A 20,990-nucleotide genomic window follows, 5' to 3' on the forward strand; every position below is an offset into this window, starting at 1 on the left:
TTCCCCTTCAGCATTTTGTCGCTGTTCTGTTTTTGTAAATTTTTGATTTGTTATTGTTGCACGTGCCGTCTTCAGCCTTTGTTATGCCAATCCATCCAAGAAGCAGGTGGCTCTGCTCTCGGTTCTCGGAGGGATCCCCATCCGGGGCATAAATGTTTTTAACGAACTCACCTGTGGGGCATACGCATAAGTAGCAGGACGTCTTCTTCATGTCACCTGTGTAAATGGAAAGCGAAGCTCGCTCTCCCCCCAAAAAAACAAGGAAGATGAACAACAACAGCCAGATAGCGATGGCCAAAAGCTTCGGGGGAATGAGAAAAACCAGACGGGGAATCTGCCATATGCAGAAATCATAAAGCAAACGAACAACAAAATGCAAAATCATCTTGCCGGAATTTTATGGCAATGACAAAGGCTGGGGTGAGCTCAATAAATTAACTCTTTAAAAAGTTTTCTGTGTTAGGAGATTCAGATTTTATAAAATAATCAATGACTTTTAAAAATATTAATAAAAATTTTAAACAATTCGACAATCTTCTATAATAAATATAAAAGCTTAAATATTTCATACAATACAATAAAATTATAATAATAACTAAATTGTATACAATTCGATATGGTTCTATAATAAATAAAAAATATAATTAAATAGAGCCAAGAATCTAACTTAATTACAACCAACGCAGAATTCCCATAATTTATCATTTTATAACGTTTTTAGCACCTTTAAATCGGATAAAAACATATAAAGTTTAACTTCATCCATGACCAAATGTATCCATTCTGAAAAAAAATCCACAGAAATTCGAACACAAACAAGATGTTTTATTTTTACAAAATTTTTTTGTTCGTTTTTATTTGTTTTCTTTCAATATATTTATGTATACATAATATAATTTTTGTTGTTTATTCGGTATATTTACTTATTTTCATCATTTCTATGTTGCAGTTGTTCTTTGTTTTTCCATCTCGCCTTTTTTCCTCTCTTCTCTTTCCTTCGCTTTTTCTTTTCTTTTCTTGTTTGTTATTACACTCTTGTTTTTGTGTTATTTTTATGTGTGTGTTTTTTTTTGCTGTCACCTAAGTATAATTTCTCTATGCGTTTCGCCTCTTATGGCAACCCAGCGTCCAGCTCTTAAGCCATTCCCCACTTGTCGCGGTCACCTCTCTTTCGAAACCTTCTCGATGGGAGATGGTGACCTCTACGCTTCGCTGACATTGTTGTATAATATTTTGCTTGCATTTCGCTCTTGGGTTTTTCGGGTTTCTTTGGCGCGTTGGTATACAAATACGCAACCAAATTATCCTGGTTTTTATTTGTTTGTTTGTTTTTTTCAACTATAAATATTTTTCCTTTGAATTTCTTGTTATGCTTAATTTGATTAACTCTTGTAATATTCGTTACGTTGTTTCACTTGTGTGTTTTCTTATGCAAATGCCGTTTCGTATGTGTTGGTGTGTGCGTGTGTGTGTATGTCTGTGTGTGACTTGTGATGCCGTATTTAAATTGTATATATATTTCTGTTTTAGTGTATATTTAATACTTAACTTATGCATTAGGTTTTTGAATTTTCGGCTTTGTTCTTGCTGTTATTTTTTGTTTGTTTGTTTGGTTGTTTGCTTATGTTTTCGGCCCTTATATTCCGCTACAATGTTTTCGATTTTTTCATCCTGTTTGCCTTTCGCCTTTGTGTTTACTAGTCCTTGTCCTAAAACACACTCAAACATGCTTAAATTTCTACAAAATATTTGCAATACTGCAGTCGATATCTATACTTTGTTTACTTTAGTTATTTGCTATTTACTTATCATATTTTACGTCTGTATATATATATATATATATATATTGTTCGTATAATATCGATATCTATGTCTGTGTCTGTTTCTGTATCTGTATCTGTATTTGTATCTGTGAGTTCTGTCCTCGTGTCGAATGCCTTCCAAAACTTTTTTCGGTTTTAGCTTTTGTTTTTCCTTTGATGTTTGTTTTGTTAGCAGCTTTTGGTTGTTTGCTCATCGTTTGATTTTTCTACATTTGCATTTGATTTGTTTACAATCTTAGTGTAATTTTAATTGCATAACATGCCTTTCAATCCGCCTGGTTTATTGCACAAAAATATCCTGCCTGCTCGGAATATACTGAATCTAATTTGGTTCCAACACGGTTCTCGTGGCTAGTTATATAATATTTCTGCTCTGTGTCTGCCTGTAAATGAGATTTCCTGCCTTATCCTCAACTGGTGTGTAATTAAACTTACGGAAAACACACTCAGAACTCGGATAAATAGTATGCACTGCAAAGTCTGTCTGCATGTAAATATATATAATTGTTTGTAGCTTAGATAATACTTTTATTTGATTGATTTTCGGTTTCGCCTTGCTGCAATTGGATCTCGTTAAAATTTGTTTTCCCTTCGTTTAGTTTAATTTACTATATGCTATGTGTGCCCCCACATGCATCGCTTGTTTTTCGCGCTGCGTGTGGTAAATTTTGCTAACTGCTCCGGTCTCAGCACTCCAGTTAATTACACTTCGAATTGACTAATTGGAAATTGTAGTTTATGGTTAATAACTGCAATCGTTTCAGTGTGTGTTGTTGGTTGGCTTTGAAACCAAACCGAATTAGCAACACAAAGCGAAGGACTCGGAATTGAATTATGCTTGACTAATGGTGGCAATGGCAATGGGCTATGATCGGAACGGAACCTGAGTCGATGAATAATATTAATCATCCTGCACTATAGTGCAGCTACACAGTACTTTTGTAGTGGCCTTGTTAGGGGCAAATTCCTCTACCAGGATTAGACCTTTTTGCTTTCTGCTGTCTGCTGTATATGTGACGTGGGCTTCCATGTGTATAAATACTTTGTATATGTTCATATATATATATAGACGTATATAAATGACTTAGCACATTTTATAGTTACACAACATAAATACATACAGTTACAGCTGTTATTTATATATGTTTTTAATTGTTTTTTCTTTTTTTCTTTTATATTTGTATATTATTTAGTTCATCGTCTTCACCAGCTTGTTTTTATGCTTCTTACCTTCCACATTTCAATTCTTATTTAGTTTCCAACTCTTCACTATTTCTACGTGCCAACTACCCATTTTAACTCTTTACTGATATGTAGCGCAAACATTAACAAACAAACCGATAATTTTTTTTTTTCGTTTTTTCTGTCTTAACTATAAACCCTTTCACTTATAAATGTTTTTTTCTCTTCTTTGTTTTCCTAGCCAAATTTTTGTTTTTCTGCGAAACTGGTTTTTATATTGTATAGATTATTTTATTTTTTTTCTTTTGGTCAACAACATTTCAAATTTTGTTCTCGCGTTTTTTTTTTATTTAACAAAATTTCTAGAAAATAAAATAACAACAGAAAATGCATTTGTCAGATTCACTTCACTTTGCATTTATGCGGCCCAATCCCGCCCTCTTTAAAATCACATCTACATCTAAGTCGCATGCCATGCGCCTCGTAGTTCCTCTAAATTCTAGTGCTAAAAACATTTAAATATACAGTACGACTGCGCCTAAAGACTACTACGTGTCCCGCCGATCCTCGGATCCTTGGTTAAAAACCCATGACCCATCTTTTCGTACTGAGTGAGCGCATCCTGCAAACATATAGTATAAACCATATACTATTTTGTATATTTATACGTGTTCCGGTGTGGGTATTATCAATAGACATTTACTGGTGCTAGGGCCACACGCGAGTAACTAAATGCTCTGCTCCGTTATCTGCGAAAAATTCCACTAAAAAATGACATAACAAATTCCATGCTGCCAGTCGCTTTGGGGATTGGGGCGTGTCAAATGCAAATCAAGCCTCGTCCTTTTCGTCCCTTGCAGCTTAATTGTCCGATACGTACGAATATATGCGAATGCGATTGCGATTGCGATTGCGATTACGTTACGTATGCGTATTGCTATATTCTATTACTTGGGGATTTTTGCTTGCTGTTCTTGTTGCTGCTGTCATCGTTTTAATTGGTTTTCATTTTGAACAACTATTTGTGATTTATCATCCAACGCATACAACACAATATACAATAAATATCATTTAGCATACGTTGCTCGCATTTAGTTTTTCTCCTCTATATGTAAACACCATGTGTGTGAGTGGGTTGTGTGTGTGTGTGTCTCTATATCTGCTATATGTTATATAAGCATGTTGGTTTAATGCATATGCTTTATACTCTATGTACTTATCAACCAACTCTAAGTCTAGGCTTTACCACTTTACATTTATATACTCTACACTTTTAGTTGTATGTACCATATGCCTATTGTATGCTTCTGAAATTCTCGATCCCTCTAGCTTTTCAGTGAGTGAGTGAGTGAGTGTGTTTGGTGTTGTCTATAAGTTGATTAATGCTTGCCTTTTGGGTATCGTGTCCTGTGTGTGACGGCTTCTTTTTCTCTCACTGTCTTTTTGGGCTGCAAGTGTTTATATTGGCTTATATGATTAGGCGATAATATCTACTTTATTACGGCTATGCTCGATTAGCTAATATCAATTAATATCATTCGATGGCATACTTTGATTGTTTTCAATATATTTTACTTGTGTTTTTCTGCTCTCTCTCTCTCTCTCTCTCTCTGTCTTTCTCTTTTTATATATTGTATTACTCGTACTCATACCACATATGTATCTTTAGCTACTTGGATATTCTGTTTGGTTATCGGTTCGGTTTCAGTGTGATTTGGTTTGGTTTTGTTTAATTTGGATTTCCTTATCGCTTTCGTTTGGCCTAAACAACAGAGAACTAACACAACAAATTTGCAGCTAACCATTCCTCTTCTGGCAACTGAAATAAAATCATAAACGTAACATGTACAAACATGGGTTAATACTGGCGTGTTTTGTTTATTTTAAGAGTAAGTTGTTTGGAGGGAGTTTGAAACATTTTTGCGGCTGCTTTGTACATGTGGCTCTCGTGAAGCGCTTGTTGAAAGTAAAGCGAGAAACTTAGGACTTAATGAAACAAGAAGATTCGGATTTCAGGCAAACAATTGGTTGGCTGGCTGGATTTTCCTGGACTTTTATACGATACAATTACTATATCTTCAGATACTTCGAACTGCGAGTGCTGGTGAGAAGACCGTGTAAGTGTGCGTGTGTAGGAACCTGTCTTTCGATTGCTGATCGATCACAAATCGGTGTGAGTGCGTGAACTTTCAGTTGCATTCTATATAGGAAATGATGATAGCAGGACATGACGAGCTAGTTGGCCAATCAACTGCACTTGGCCCGATAACTGGCAGTTGTTTCTAAGCAGTATCATCTATTATATTTATAGGCACTAGTGCTAAGTGTGTCTTTGGGTGGGTGAAAGTAGATTTTACATATCTATTAAACCTTTAAACTTTTACACACAACTTTGTAAAGTGTAAATGTTGAATTAATTCAAAAAGTAAAAATCTGCTTTCACTTGCCCAGTGAAAGTAATGTTCGAATGTGTGTGTGTGTGTGGGCTAAGCTAGAACCAAACCGCGCACAAAAGTAGGCAATACAAAATGATGCGGGTCCTGCTTTCAAAAGGATGATTTTGTGTGGGTTAAGGGCTGTTTGCACACACACACACACACAAATATTTACTTGCATACATGTGTGCCTGTCCGTGTGCGCTTAATTAATTTTAACGCATTTTTAATTATGTTTATTTTAATTTAATGCCGCGACTGTGTTTGATTTAGGCTGCTACAACCCACTCGATTTACGTTTTCCTTAGTCCAATTTATATTCCCCTTTTTTTATTCACGCTCTCCTGGTGCTGTTGCCTTCTTTAATTAATAATTGTCATTATTATTTTTATACGCGCCGTGCTTCAACACATTTACATAAAGCATTAAAATATATGGTGTGTGATTTATGTGTGTTTGGGTGTGTGAGTGTGGTGTAAGCAACTAGGGTTAAAAATACGTTCGCTTTCCTTGCTTTTTGCATATACATAATAATTGTTTGCTTCCCCCGATGATGCTTACTCAACGGGCGTTGACAGATATTTATGCTCTAGTTTATCATATATATATATATGTATATATATATAGATATATATTTATGTGGGTGTGGGATTTTGGATTTTGCATTCGCTAGCGCTTGCTCTTGTTTCTGGGGTGCAGCTCGCTAAAATCGCCAAACTTCAAGTTGCCATCAATTTGTTTGCAATTTGTGTGTTCTGCGCTTCGCATTTTATTTACAGCTCAGTTTGGTTTTGATTCTGTTCAGAAAATTGCAGCTGTACTTAAAAATTTTGGTTTTTGATTTTCTGGTTTTTGGCTTTTTGCGTTTACTGTGCCTGCAAGAGTAAAGGATAAACCTTAAAAAATAATATGGGTGTTAGTAAGAATTGGAAAAAAGTAGTAATCGGAATAAAATTAATTGTAATGCAAAAACGGGGCTTGCTTCTCTGTTTACAACACATATATTTAATATTTGATGGGCAATAATAAATATTCTGCTGGCATTGAATAATGTGAGCGCACGAGATAAACAAATAAAACGAACAAACTAATTGGCAAATATATTACACTTAAAAGCTAATGCAAACGTCGAATTTATGGCAAGATTACTAAGCAACGCATGCAAAAAAAGTATATTTCACCAGCAAGGACAAACAGACAAAAAAATATTCGTTACTAATATTTATCATTAAAATGTTTATTTTAATATTCAATATGTTTTGTGTTCGATTGTTTTTATCCCTCTCCCTTTTGTATAATGTTATTTAATCAAAAACATGCATGCATATTGACAGATTACAATTGTCTCTGTCCACATTCGATATTGCAAATGCAAAAGAATAACATTAGCAGGCAAAGGCATTCGAATGGCGATGGAATATTTTGATAGCAGCCAGAAATATGTACGCATATCGAGTGTGCACACACAGCTGCCGAGCAAACAACCCATCGCACACCCTAACGAACCGAACGAGTCGAATCGAATCGAATCGCATCGAATCGCATCAAATCGAATTCAATCGAATCGAGCGGACTGTAATGAAATCCAAAATACTATACATTCAAAACTTTCAACAAACGTAGGAGAGATGCACGAAAAATGTTTCAATGTGTCGGGCAATGTGTCTATATCTATGTGGTGTATCTGTATCTGTATCTGTATCTGACTCTGTATCTCTATTTGAGTGGGTGGCACCTACCTGTGGGCTCACTTGGAACTGCTGAATCGGATAGGCCACCACACCTGCGGCCTGCGGAATGGCGGTGCCGGCCACGCCCGTTGCCAGCTGCTGGGCAGGTGAGATCTGCGCCTGGGTGACGCCTTGCCAGGTGGCCGGAATCTGCACTCCCATCCTGCAAAACGGGGTGCAAAGATTCCAAACATGAGTACACGCAGAAAAACCATTATTATGGGGCAAATTTCGAAAAAATTAGGAATTAGAATAAATTAAATAAAACTAGCTATCTTTTCTGTTTCACTTGTGTTCAATACATTAATTACCCACTATTTAAGCTTAAAAATTTTTTAAGAATTTATTATTTTACACTTAGTTATCTTAGAAAACAGAATTAATAGGAATTCATATTTGTAAAACATTTTATAGTCAATTCATTATGGTTACTAAAGAAAAACATTTTTTCATTTATTTTTATAATGAATAGTTTACATATGTATTATCCCACAAAAATTATTATTATCGTTAATTTCTTGCTTAAATATCATTAATATTTTAAATGCATTCCATTATCAATTAATTTTTCAGATTGGCATTACATTGAGTAATAAAACAAATCATTTGAGGAGATTAAAATTAAGATGTTCTTGTGAAAAGTGAATTTCGGAAAGATTTTTCTCCTTGCAATACTGCTGCACTACTGGGTTCGCTGATCCGCCCGCGAAAAGTCCCCGGAGCGTGGTGTGCTCCACAATTATCACGGGCAGTCGCCGGATGGCAAAGGGATTTAAAAACCAAAAGGGATGCCAGCTGGGGAAAGGGAAAACAAAATGTACGCGACTGCTATGCAAATAGCACGTTATGTTGACAGCCCGACGGACGCGAAAATGTATTTCATACGGCCGCAGACCGAGGACGGTGCAAATGAAAAACTTTCGCAATTAGCAAATGAATTCACCCATCCGTCATGCTGTCGTTGTTGGTGTCGTGTCTGTTGTTGTTTTTGCCGATCCCCAGTGGCGGTTCAATCATTGCACAAAGTACACAGTTGGAATAGGTACCCATACACCTATGAGTTGAATTTCTGTCCTCACACGGAAAGAAAAGATAGATAAGCGAATTTATTAAGTGAAGTTATATAATTATGCCATAGAATTTCTTACTTGGCAGCTGTGATTTTAATAGTTTAGAAAACGAATCATAAGTCGAATTAATTAATTCAATTTGGAAATTTATAGAAACTTTGACTTAATTTGTCATATTAATATTTTAAGCAATCTTATTAAACAGACTCATTTTAAGAATAAGGGTTTTGTCTTGTTAAGCCATTTTTTATCCTATCGAACTTTTCATAATATAATTTTTAAATAATACTATAACATGGTAATGAATTTTCAATGTTTGTGTTAATATTTAATGTTCGCTAATATCTAAATATTTTTTTACATACAATCAGAAGTCTTCCCATTTTTATTTCCTACCGAATCCTTTCTAATAACACTTAAATCATAGTTAAAGCCATAGATTTCTGTCTCTGTAGTTCCAAACTCCCCTGGGAGGCTTTGCTACCCTGGCACATAAGCTAATAAAATTATTATTCGCAAGTGCCAGGACAATGGCTGTTATTGGCCACCCCTGACCATTAACCATTGACCTCCGACCCCCCGCACTCACCCCATGTATCCCTGCTGGTAGCCGCCGTACTGGCCGAAGTGGTAGCCCTGGATGCCCTGCAGGAACTGGTTCTGCACGGCGGCTGCACTGGCCGCCGCCGGAGTTACCGCCGCAGCGGTGGCCGAGGAGGCCGGATAGGTGGGCGTGGGCGAGTACCAGCAGCCCGTGGCGGCCAGCTGCTGTCCGTAGGCGGCGGCGGCGGCAGCCGCGCCCACTCCATAGGGGAAACCGGCGGCAGCGGCGGCGGCACTGTTCAGCGCCTGGGTTGCGATGGTCTGCGCGTTGTTGGGGTCACCACTCTCCTTGCCCCACGAACACTTCACGGGCTGCGCATTGATCTCGGTATTGTGCACGCCCACAATGGCGTGGGTGGCCGCCTCCTTAGTGGAGAAGCTGTCGGAAAAAGGGGGGAAATTTAATTATTTGCAAAATTAATTATTAATTTAATTAAATTACAAAACCGAAATAATACAATATGAAAAAGTAATTGGAGGGGCTTTCATCTCAGTACCATAAAGTTAAGAATGCATGAAGCATTTTTGTTTGCTTACACCCAAAAAAACTGTTTAAGACAGATTCATAAATTAAAGAGAGACTAACTATCTTACAGAATAAAGTAGTTTTCAGTGTCATTTTGTACTTAACAAAGGCTCATCTTTAAGGCCATGATTACATCATTGTTTTTAAAGTTCAAGAATTTTTATTAAAATTTACCAATTTTTGTTTTCTGAGTGTAGTAAGCTTAATAATAAAACAAATTAATTAAGTCCCACAGACTATAGATTCAAAATAACCGATTTTTAGATATATTCAATTTGATAAAATGTGATTATCAATAATAGATTGTTGTTAATTTCGGTAAAAATCATTTCCATATTTCCATATCATACATGAACATGCACCTAACAAAATTCAGTATTCTAAACCCCAGTTTTAATGGAAATCTATATTTATTAAGCTTTTAAGCGTATATTACAAAAGATAAAAATGTTATATTTTAAGTTAACTATGTAGTATTCATTTAAATTGAAAAATCCATATTAAAGGTAATACAATTATAGTTTTGTACACTTAATTAACTCAATTGAAATCTGGTATTCCTCAGAATTAATAATATCAATAGCAGCCCAATTAAGTAAAATCATGTGCCCCTCGAAATGCAATTAAGAGCTCTTACCGCACGAAGGCGTATCCCTTGTCCTTGAAGACGCGGATCTCCTGTATCGCGCCGAACGGGGCGAAGGTCTTCTGCAGGACCTCCTCGCTGAGGGCGGTGAGGGCGCTGTTGACGCCGCCCACGTAAACGGTGCAATTGGAGGGACTGCTCTGATTGTAGACCTCGTCGAAGGTCAACGGCTTGATGTTCTCTGTGGGGGGGAAAAACAACCAGAAGAAATAAGAAGGGGATGATGGCAAGTGTTACTCAGTGTGTGTGATGGATCTCGATATAATGTTGCCGCCTCGAACGACAATTTATGGGCTGCAGTTTTTTGCTGTTCGACCCCGTTTTCATTCGCCAGCTGCATGATTAATATGCAAATTAATTAACGGATTTACCCGCAACAACGGTACCAATACACCGACAACGCAACGAGAGCAGCCTCGGCAACGTTTTGGTAATTAAAATAACCGCATGCACTTAGTCAATATGCTTGTGTGTGTGCGGTTGTTCCTATATGTGTGTATATGTGTATATGTATATATTTCTGTGGGGGCGGGCAGCAGGGGGCGTGTTGAGTGGTGGCAACACCATTTACCGTTGCATTCTTGTTGTTGCCTTTGCATATTTAAAATTGTTGCGGTTGTTATTGCATTTTTTATTATACGTATTTTGTGAATATACATTTTTCGTATGCCGTTTTATTGTCGACATGCTTTTTGCACTCAATGTATACGGCCCACTCTATATGTACGTATATATATCTGAAACAACCCCATTGTAGTTGTCGTTGTCGTTGCCCTGATTGTTGTTCCGTATGCGCCATGAATGCACGTATTTGTATGCAAAAGCTACACTAATTACTTCCTTTGAGGTTAAAACTAAATTTGCACTTTTAAAAATAATGTCAGCTTTGCGTGTTTATGTCTTTGTTTAGTTTTTCGGTGGGACATATTCACGCATTCTATGGCCGGGCTTATGGCCCTAATGACACTTGCATAGATCGATGTGAGAGGAGCTCATGCCAAGGACTTTGTGGGTCCAGTCCATGCCTACTTAACATGGCCTGTTAATGGCAGCCAACTAACTCTCCCTCCTTTTGGCCCCTCATGCCCAAAATGCCATTGCAGGTTGTCTGGATTTCTGCTTTTGTTGTGCCTTCGACTGCGCAGCAAACATGCCAAAGAAAACACAAAAATATGGCTCAATGACATGCAACAGGATTGCAGCACACACACACACACACACACGCCACAACAATTAAAGCTCGGTGGCGAGGGTGCAGCCGAGAAACACGGAAAACTAACAAGCTCGCAAATACTTTTGAAAGCTTTCGCCACAAATGTATGCGCATTGGCCACGCACACACACGGAAGTAGGGAATACAACACTTGCAAAATAAGTTTTCAAAAAATTGCGAAATAATGATGTATTGAACATATAACATGGAATGAAGAAACCAAAAATGATAAATATTTTTTTAATTCGATACTTAAAATCATAAGGCTTCTCGTTTCTGATATTTATTTTCTTGAAGCTACTACCCTTGGGTATTTTTCCATTTCGAACATTCTTTTCTTTTCATTCTTTTTCAGTGCAACTAAATAAGGACCTGTTCCGCAAGAAACCTAGCATACTTTGCAGCGCCATGTTTCACTAATTTGCACTTTGCCTTGTGCCTGTGTGGACCTTCATCCCCCCGTATTATTTGCACTTTTTGTTTTCTCTAATTTCTTTTTTACGCTTTTAAATAGGTGTAATTACATTTTGAAAATGCAACCAACGAGCTGAGCTGTGCTGTGCTGAACCTCACATATTCGCACACGCCCTACGTGTCCAGCCTTGGGGTTTTGGCTTTACTTGACCCAAGTTTCATGTCCGCAGCAAATTAAAGCACTTTCCTACCCAGCGTGGCCATAATTATCGCACATTTTTGTCTACGACAAACCATGTGCATTCCCATTTTCCATTTCCCATTTCCCATTTCCCGTTTCCCTTTTCAATCCCGTGTGCGGGGGCAGACACAAGTAATTGGAGTCTGGTCAGCCAGAGGGCCATTATCGGGGCAAACACCGAATGCCGAATGCCGACGGCGCGCCAGCAGGTGCTCCCGTTTTTCCCGGCGATTTGAAATTTTAATGAGCAATTATAGGCATGTAAAACTAAATCATGAAATAATCACCAAATCATTAACATAAATAATTCACATTTTTACACGCAGCAAAAGCAACACGAGCCTTGAGGACGTGGCCAACACTTGTGGAAATTCAAAAGTAATTAATATGCATGGAAATGCTCGTTAAGAAGGGGGCGGCTTTTTTTTAATGCTCTCGGGGGCGTCTCGCAGGGGCGTGGCAGGGTGCTAATTAGAATGCTTGTTGACTACCACCAACAAATTCCTAATCAAAGCTTTTTTTAATTTCGGTGGCAATAACAATAATAATCTCACAAAAAATAAGATAAATAGCTAGGGCTTAAAAATAAATTTTAATTGTTTCTAAAAGTACAGAATGAAAAAAATTACGACGTATTTCGTCATAAACCTTTTGGGTTTTCACGTTCAAATTATTTTATTGCATACATTAAGACGCATTTCAATGTTCAGCTTTTCAATTGCAATTTTAGTTTTATTGAATTCTCCAAATAAGAGTAAAACTTTTAACTTTTCTTAACTCTATATTTACTTCAACCCACCTTTTTTGCCTTTCTTAACTTCACCCATAGGTAGCCAAATTTAGCTACCTTTTCCCAGCTCGAACGCATTCAGGCATTTAAACTTTTACTTAATTGTGCGCAACTCTGCATAAAATGTTGATTTATTGCGTCAAACGAGTTCACGTAACTCCAACTTTCGCAAATATTTTTGCTGCGAGTTGGCCAATAAACCACCACCACACAGCCGGGTCAAAAGTCAAATAGTTTGGGCAAAGAAATTTGTCATACAACATCGTTGTCGTCTTTGTGCGGCACTGCCGTCGTCGGCATATTGTTTCTGGTTAATTAAGTTATTACCATAATGAGCTTGCAGGTATTTCGGGCCTTATTTATGGCCATGCACTTGGTATAGAGGCTCTAGTCTCTGGTTTTCTGGTTGACAAAGGTAAAAACTTTGTAAGAACTTTCCCTTTTTGTAGGAGGGACCATAAAAAAGGGCCGCGGCAAATGCCATTTAGAGCACTGGGGAGAAACGAAACTCTTAGCCGGGGACGAAATTGCAAAGCGTCGACAAAATTGTCACAACTGTAAAATGCGCAATTGCGCCGGATCGTAAATCTTTAGCAACAATGGGGCAGACACATGAGTGGCCCACTAAACGCGGACGGACGTGAAATGTGCAGCCTGCTTAAAACATAAAAATGCCGGGACCAACTCAACTCAACTCAACTCAACTCTACTCAGCTTGTTTGGGATTGCCAAAAGAATCGGGCAAAGTGGCTGCGTAAAACATGAAGTAATGCGAATGCCAAATGCGAAATGAGTTGAGTGCTACAAATCGTAAAGTTGGCCAGCAGCAGCAGTCGCTAGGCGGGCCATAAAAGCTTTACCCATTTTCCAACCCTTGCATATGTGAGCGGGACATAAAAACCCTTTAGCGATTGTACTGTATAATACCGCCATACTCACTTTTTTTTTCTGCCGACTCAGCCGATCAAAAAATCAAAATAATTTCGCTGTCAAATTGCTAATAATAACTTGTATTACAGGATGCCCCTCCCCCCAGTAATTTTACTAGAGCACACTGAATATAGTGGAAGAGCAGACAAAACCGTGACACAGTCAAATAAACAATGAGACCAATAAAAATACGCTTAAGCTTTCATAGGCGTTTTTTATGACAACAATATAAATGCAAAGGGAAAATATTATATTCCACTCCCTCTCGCTTTCGAACAAAACCCTTCAACAGTTTTTGGGCCTCAGCACGATAAATTCCACCTTGACTCCAACTATTTCCTTCAAATATTCGTTGTATAACCCTCTTTCTGTGTGTGTGTGTGTGTGTGTTTGGGCCTTTTATGATAATAGTTTCGTGTTGGCAAAATTTATTTATCTGATTCGCCTCGACTCTCTCTGTGTGTGTGTATGTGTGGGTGTGTTTGTGTCTAACAAATAAAAATTATGTTAAAACATGCAAATATGCGTTAAGTTTTGATTTATGAAAGACAAACGAGGGAAGCCCCGCGCATGTTTGTCCGCTGTTAATAATGATTACGCCCCGGACTAAGTATATAGTTACGAGCCTCGGATGTCTGTGCGGTTGACAACGATCGGCGGCCATAAATTGGGGGGCGTGTCTGTCGTTGGGCCTAAATGAAAATTGATTTGCCGGTCCTAATTGAATGCCTCTAGACGGCGGTGCTTTCATATTTCTTTTTCCAGTACTAGTATATTTCTGGGTCGGCTAATTGAAAAAGTTTAAACCAAATTGGGTAGCAGGCCATTACGGAAATTAAGCGCATGCGGTTAAGAAGGGACAAAAATATTAAGAAAACATAATCAGGCGGAAAATTTGTGAGACGTTTATAAATAGCAGGCGGTTTTCCTGAATCCCCCCCAGCCTCACATTTTCCGGTGTCCTGGCATTGGCATTGTGCCTGTGTGGCCCCACCTTTGGCATTCATTGCCATAATTTCCTGTAATAAGAACGACGCGTCGACTGTCTGGCTCTCTTTTCGAGCAGTCCGTAGTCGAAAGTCCGGAGTCGAGAGTCCGTAGTCCGTGGTCCGTAGTCCGTAGTCCGTAGTCCGGAGTGTACGCACACCGGAAACACCGTTGGCCTGCCGACTGGGGTGACACTCATGATTTCCTTACCTTTACTCGCCGGCGGTTTCCGTGTGGCCCAATTCGTGCGAATTGAACGGGAGCCAAGCCACTGGCCATTCATGGCCGTAATGGCGCTCTCGGCTTCCTGCGGGGTGATAATGAAGACAGAGATACGGTCATTCACAAGCAGTACCGGAGTAAGGACACGGGGCACGGAGAAAAAATATCATTCTTAAAAGTTAAACAACTGATAAAGCCATACATTATAAAACAATAATATAATAATAGGAGCTATTTTATTTAAAATCAGTTCAGTAATAGCTTCTCTACATGTTAGTCATGTTAAGAGTATTGCATTAAATGCTTCAAAAAAATTTTAACTTTTATAGAATTAAAACTGATTTTTAATATTTTACTTAGCTAAAAGGGTGAGATTTCGTAAGCAATGATCAATGCCCTGATATTTTTTCACCGTGCATAACCGAATTTAAAATAAAGAGCCTGCGCACGACTGGATAAATATGCACTTAAATATGCTAATGCCGCTGGCGGTTCTTACCGATTTCTTGATGAAGGACACAAAGCCATAGCCCTTCGACTTCAAGGTTTGTGGATCGCGCACCACGCGACAGTCGCTGAAAAAAATGTGAAAAGAAATGAGAAAACACACGAAATGTAAACATTAAAGTCCTGAACAGATTTTCTCAAGTTTTAAATATTTCTACATCCTAAACGGAACTGAAGTGCTGGCAAACTTTAAAATTTATGCAAATTTCTAATAAAGACATCTCCCGAGAAGGACTTCCCCTTGACTTCGCCTGGCCGACGTGTTCAAATATTGCCGTTCGAGTACAAAATTCAAATATATTCAGTCTGTGTTTGCCTTGTTGGCGTGGGCGTGGCCCCTTGTAATTCGGAAATTAGAAATCTGACCTCATGCTGGAAAGTTTTTATTTATCTTGCAGTTTGCGGCAAAGGGAGGATTTGGTTTTGGATTTGTGGACAGCCAAGAAGGCAGTCTGGGCTTTAAGATAACGATAAAGTTTTGATGAATTTCTGCTTTCCTGACTTGTGATTTGCCCCGATTTACCCATCCTGACAAATCGAACTCATTACAGTTACTAGGGCCAAAGGACCTGCTCGTTTTGGTCACCACTTAGAGTATACTAGTGACCCGGCACTTGTGCCAATTGGCCAACTTCCGACTCAAGGTGCTCAAATTGATTTCCCCCAGCGGCTGTACGACTTCTCATTTGGACAATTGGGGCCTCGACACCGCACTAAGGCGGGCTGCCAGCAAACTTTGGCAATTACCCCCGGTCCGGCAGTTTACTTTTCATTTATGAAGCATAAACCACAGCGGCGGCGAACTTTCCTTTTTCCTTTTTTCTTTTTCTTGTTTTTTTTTATGATTATTATAAGTAAAATGTTGGGTCTTTGGCTTCTGGGGCTTGTGTGTTGCCAGGTCTCTTATTAAATATTCACACGCGCCGCGCATTTAACAAAACGAAACAAACTGCGCCGAGAGTCGCCCAAAACTTAATGCCAAAACCATTCAACACACAATGCCGGGAAAACCAGAAAAAACAAAGCCAAGAAAACACCAAAAAAAAGGGCAAACAACGCCAGGCACGCATAAAAGTTTTGACAGCCTAAGGAGGGGACATCTTGATCCCTGAGAGCCGCACGACCGAATCCGTCCGACTTTGACTTTGTGCGTTAAGCGTTTTGACATGTCGGCTAGCAGATCGACTCGCCCGAGCCCCAAAGAAAAAACCAAAGAAATAAAGTTATTTAAGCCGGTCCCATACCCACACACTCCACCACAAAATTCTGGCAAGATAATCAGCTGGCAACGTGGACTGAGTTTTCGGTGGAGTAACGGCGATAATGATGTCAGCGATTGATATCACAAAGGTGCCAATCGATTGTTCAATAGGCCTGAAATCTGAAATGCGTAGCCATCGATACGGTTGTCAACAGGCAGGGATTTTCTTCCTGGTAAATAGGCTTACTCTATATATATACTAAATAACTTTAAGGAATATAACAATTTCCTTTAAAAATTGTGCGACTTAAAAGCATTTCAAATTTATTGGATTTTAATTTCTTTTAATTTTCTACATTTCTAAATGTGTCCATTAAAATGTATCTAAAGTCTCAAAATTGATATTTAATTGCTTATATAGAATAAAACAATTTCTTAAAAATTTTTGTTAGATTTAAGAGCTTTGCGAATTCATGTGTTTTTAATTCTTATTAATCCGTTTTTTTTTTGTTTCTAAATTGTAACCAAATTGGTCCATGGACTTTGGTTTCAAAGCATTTCTTTTATTTGTCGATTTAAATAGATCTAAACTTAAAAAATTTATATTTGGCAAATGAACTTAATAATAATATTAATTTACCTAGGATGCATATAGAAACTTTTTAAATTGATCTTTTTATAAAACACCAGATTTTCTGAATTAAAAAAAAGGGTCCCAAGTACCACCCAACCCTGCCAAAATACGTGATTTCTGGCCGAATTTGATCCAGGACATGACCAGCTCATTAGCGAATCAGAGAACCCTTTAACCCAATCAGGCCAGAGTCATTAGAATCATTTTCAAGTTATTAAAATTTAAATTGGCCATGGGCTGGGACTGGGAGATGATGAGTCGGGCAGATTGGCTGATAGACTGATAGACTGGCTGACTGAATGGCCCGTTTCGCGATTCAAACAAGCGGCAAATCTGAAAATCAAATACTTTGCCGTAATTTTTGATAAGCCGCCGCAGGGCCTTCTTTTGTAACAGTGGAGGAGAAGACAGGAGAAGATGGAGAAGTTCCGTGGATGAAGAGCTCCTCCCAGGAGACGGACTAACATTTTGACTCAAAACTTTGCGATTAAACAGAAGTTAATTAAGCCAAGTTTTTGATGCTGTCGTTGCCACGGGAAAAGCCATTGGTTGGGGCACTTGGGTGGCAAGTGGTTTTGGGGGCAGGCTAGTGACTTTGCCTTTTCATGCCGAAAAATAGCAACTTAAATATTTGAATGCCCCGGCTTCTTGCCGCTGTCTCGCTCTCTCTTTTCGAGGCGACACATACACTGACAGCGAAAAGAGTTCGGCCAAAGTGGCATTTGCATAAATTCATTTTTTGCCACTCGGTTATGAATTTTTTATGGAGTAGCGGGCCTGCCAATAATCAGAGTATATGTGTGACAGGAAAATTTTCGCGGAAACAAGGGGGGAAAAGTCGAAATAAAAGCTGCAGAGAATGGGGGAAACGGTAGAATGGCATTTCCAAGTTAACTGGCAAATGGAAAATTTGCATTTTAATACTTACGAGATTTCGCCGAATGGTGTGAATGCTTCGCGCAATTGCTGAGTTTCAATTTCTGAGCTCAAGTCGCCGACAAAGATGTGGAATTGTTCTGCAAAAAAGAAAGAGAGAGAATGTGCCAAGTTGAGTATCGGGTTTTTCGCAGATTTTCACAGATTTTCACAGAGACTTTTGGGAAAGGGTTGCCACTGCCACTGCCGCTGGCGCATCGTGAATCGCACAAAATATGCGCCAGATAAAAACGCAAATCAAAAGAGAATCCCAAGTCATGCGCTTTTATTTCGCAATTTATTGCCAACGCTGACGCTGTTCTTTAATGCATATTCACAAAAAAGAAAAAAAAAGGATATAAAAGGCAGGGTGGGAAAAGTTTTTCATATATAATTTTATGCTGCATAAGCAGAGATAAGTTAATTGAAATCACAAAGGAGCGGCACAGATTGATGGGTTCAAAGAGAGTTGCTGAGTCTTCAACCGACAACTCTGCATTAGTTCTTCAGAAACGTCGCGGAAAACTTTGCCAACTGCGTATCGTTTGTGCTATACTGCCCACCCGCCCACTCGCCCCCTGAAGAACGTCCCCATTAATACTAATTAACCCATTCATCTAAGTAAACTTTGTACGCTCGAATCTTCTGGTCCCATCATCAGGCCAAACATCGTGTTCTATACACATGCACAAACTCAAAGCCGTTCGCTGTCATGCATGCTGCACAAACACAAGTGCAGTGGGTGATAGCCCAACCACCGAACCACCCAACCACCCACGTAGAAAACCTCTGCACCACTCTAAAAAGTTATGGGTCTTAGATACCAGAAATTGGCTAGTTTGTATATAACATTTATGTGAGTCAGAAGAACTTTTTAGAAGATTCTTGTTATCACAATTTAGATCTTTAAATAAAAAAAGAGTTTGATATATTAAATTAAGATATTTAAAAGATAATGAATTGGTTTTGTTTTTTATCATTTTTGTTGAAAAACATTTAAACATTTGAAATTTCCGTTAATGGTTTGTATTTCAATTATAGGTCACCCGTACTGCTTAGTTTAATTTAGTTTAACAAATTTTTAAATTCTTCAAATATGACTAATGAAAAATGTTTTTTTTTATAGTTTTATAAGTTGATCCAGCTTATTAAAGGCCAGTACAAACTTATAATTATTTCCTTAGAAGCTAAAATAATGTTTCAATGCTTATATGGGTAAATAAATTAAACTAAGTTCCTTAAAAATATTTAGAGTGTACACCGATACAATAAGAAACACACATGCAAAACAAACACACCCACACCCACACTCGCACGAATCGCAATCATTTATTATTATTTTTGTGTGCTTTGTCTCTTTGGCACAGAAAAAAGTAGCGAATGCGAGGGAACGGAGACGAATGGGAAATCCTAGGGGGGGTGGTTCTTGGGTGGCTTTTTAGGTGCCTCAGGTTGTCCTTCGTGCGCTCTTGTGTCAGCTCAGTTCGTTTGAGCCCAGCTCAGCCAAGACTTGCCAAAAGGCAAAGCCAGCACAGCGACGCACGTGGGGTGGTAATGGGTTAAGGGCCAATGCAATGAGGGGGCTTTTTTCGGGGGTCAACCCTAAAGCCCCACCCCATTTACACACACACAAACACACTCACACACACACACACACAGAGAATTCTTACCCTAAATAATTAGCACTATTCAGCTGGGGCCCAATGACGACGACGTCGACGACGACGACAACATTCGAGGCTGACAACGCCGATGGGCGTGGCCAAGAACCACCCACCATTCCACCATCCCCCCCCACATTTAACGGCCTTGTCTGCTGCACGTGCAGAAATTAACATTTCCGGTAATTTTGCGAAAATGAAAAGCAAAGCGAAAAATTAACGGCAACGTTGTCGTCGCGGCCGCAGCGAAGGCAAAATGCGAAATGCGGAAAGCTTTTGTGTTAAATAAATATTAAAAGGAATTTCCCAGAGCCGGCGGAACTGATGGAGAAAAGTCAGGACGAGGGGAGGTGAGGGGAAGGCGGACTGAGTAAGTAGAATCGTTCTGACTGCGGCCTGTTGGCCTTTTAAAAACACAAACCAAACGAGTAAATCTCTGCGTGTTTACGTTTACAAATATACGAAGGATGGGCACTGAGAAAAACTTACATAATTAGGCTAAGAAAGCTGCAAAGTTTTCAAACAAGGAAATGTTTTTCGAGAAGCAAACTGTATTTAGTTGCAGCTACCTGATGAGATGGCAAACTTTACATGCTAAACTAAATATATAAATTTTGGAAAAATTTAATAGTCTTTTAAAAAAACATCTTTCAGCATTTAAGTTAACATGTTATTTAAATGCAGTTTCACATTTAGTCTAAGAAAGTGCGATGGCTTTTCCACTAAGATATGGCAAGCCAAACTGAGATACAAAATTATTCATAAATTCATATTTATTTCTAGACTACGAAATTGTATGCATATTATTCAAGAGCATAATAATGTAACGTTATGTGTCAGTTTAACTTCCGCCTTTTCCCCCAGTGCTTTCTGTTTGTGTGTGCGTGGCCACTTTTTATTTAATTGGAAATTGCGTATACGCCACCGTTAATGAGCCCATTGTAATCGCAGTTGCGGAGCAGAGCTCGGCTTAGCACATTGAGGCAACTTGACTCGGCTCAGCTCGAGTAGTTGGGGTTATTGTAAATCAATCGTTGAGGTTCGCTCTGGCGGCTCTCAGGTTATTGCTTTCGCCCCTTTGCACTCGGCTCAAAGGGAAATGGCAAATGGCAAATGGGGGGCGAAAAAAAAAAATGGGGAAAAGCCTGGCACGCAACGTTATACTCGAACGTATTCGTGAGATACATTTGTCGGCTGGAAAGTGCGCGAGACAGACAAACGAGGCAGCCACTAATTGCAGTCAAAGGCCGCTTTAAATTT

General features: G+C 38.8%; 1 protein-coding gene across 8 annotated transcripts in view; it reads right to left on the minus strand.

Annotated features, from left to right (window-relative positions):
• Window positions 1-823: 823 nt before the first annotated feature.
• Window positions 824-20,990, minus strand: part of LOC128252227 (uncharacterized) — a 69,536-nt gene continuing 49,369 nt past the window's right edge. For 4 of the 8 annotated variants that reach the window (XM_052979802.1, XM_052979795.1, XM_052979838.1 and 1 more), the window contains 7 exons: window positions 18,083-18,170; window positions 15,312-15,387; window positions 14,801-14,897; window positions 10,007-10,196; window positions 8,830-9,222; window positions 7,180-7,333; window positions 824-4,824 (listed from right to left, as the gene is read on the minus strand). In XM_052979802.1, the coding sequence (XP_052835762.1) occupies window positions 4,783-4,824; window positions 7,180-7,333; window positions 8,830-9,222; window positions 10,007-10,196; window positions 14,801-14,897; window positions 15,312-15,387; window positions 18,083-18,170 (1,040 nt within the window). In that variant the 3' untranslated portion in view covers window positions 824-4,782. Of the gene's footprint in view, window positions 6,337-7,179; window positions 7,334-8,829; window positions 9,223-10,006; window positions 10,197-14,800; window positions 14,898-15,311; window positions 15,388-18,082; window positions 18,171-20,990 lie in introns of those variants that run through there. The other 4 variants (XM_052979811.1, XM_052979846.1, XM_052979821.1 and 1 more) reach the window with 3 other exon arrangements.

This window comes from Drosophila gunungcola, chromosome 3R, assembly GCF_025200985.1.
Source record: "Drosophila gunungcola strain Sukarami chromosome 3R, Dgunungcola_SK_2, whole genome shotgun sequence".
Lineage (NCBI taxonomy): Eukaryota > Metazoa > Arthropoda > Insecta > Diptera > Drosophilidae > Drosophila > Drosophila gunungcola.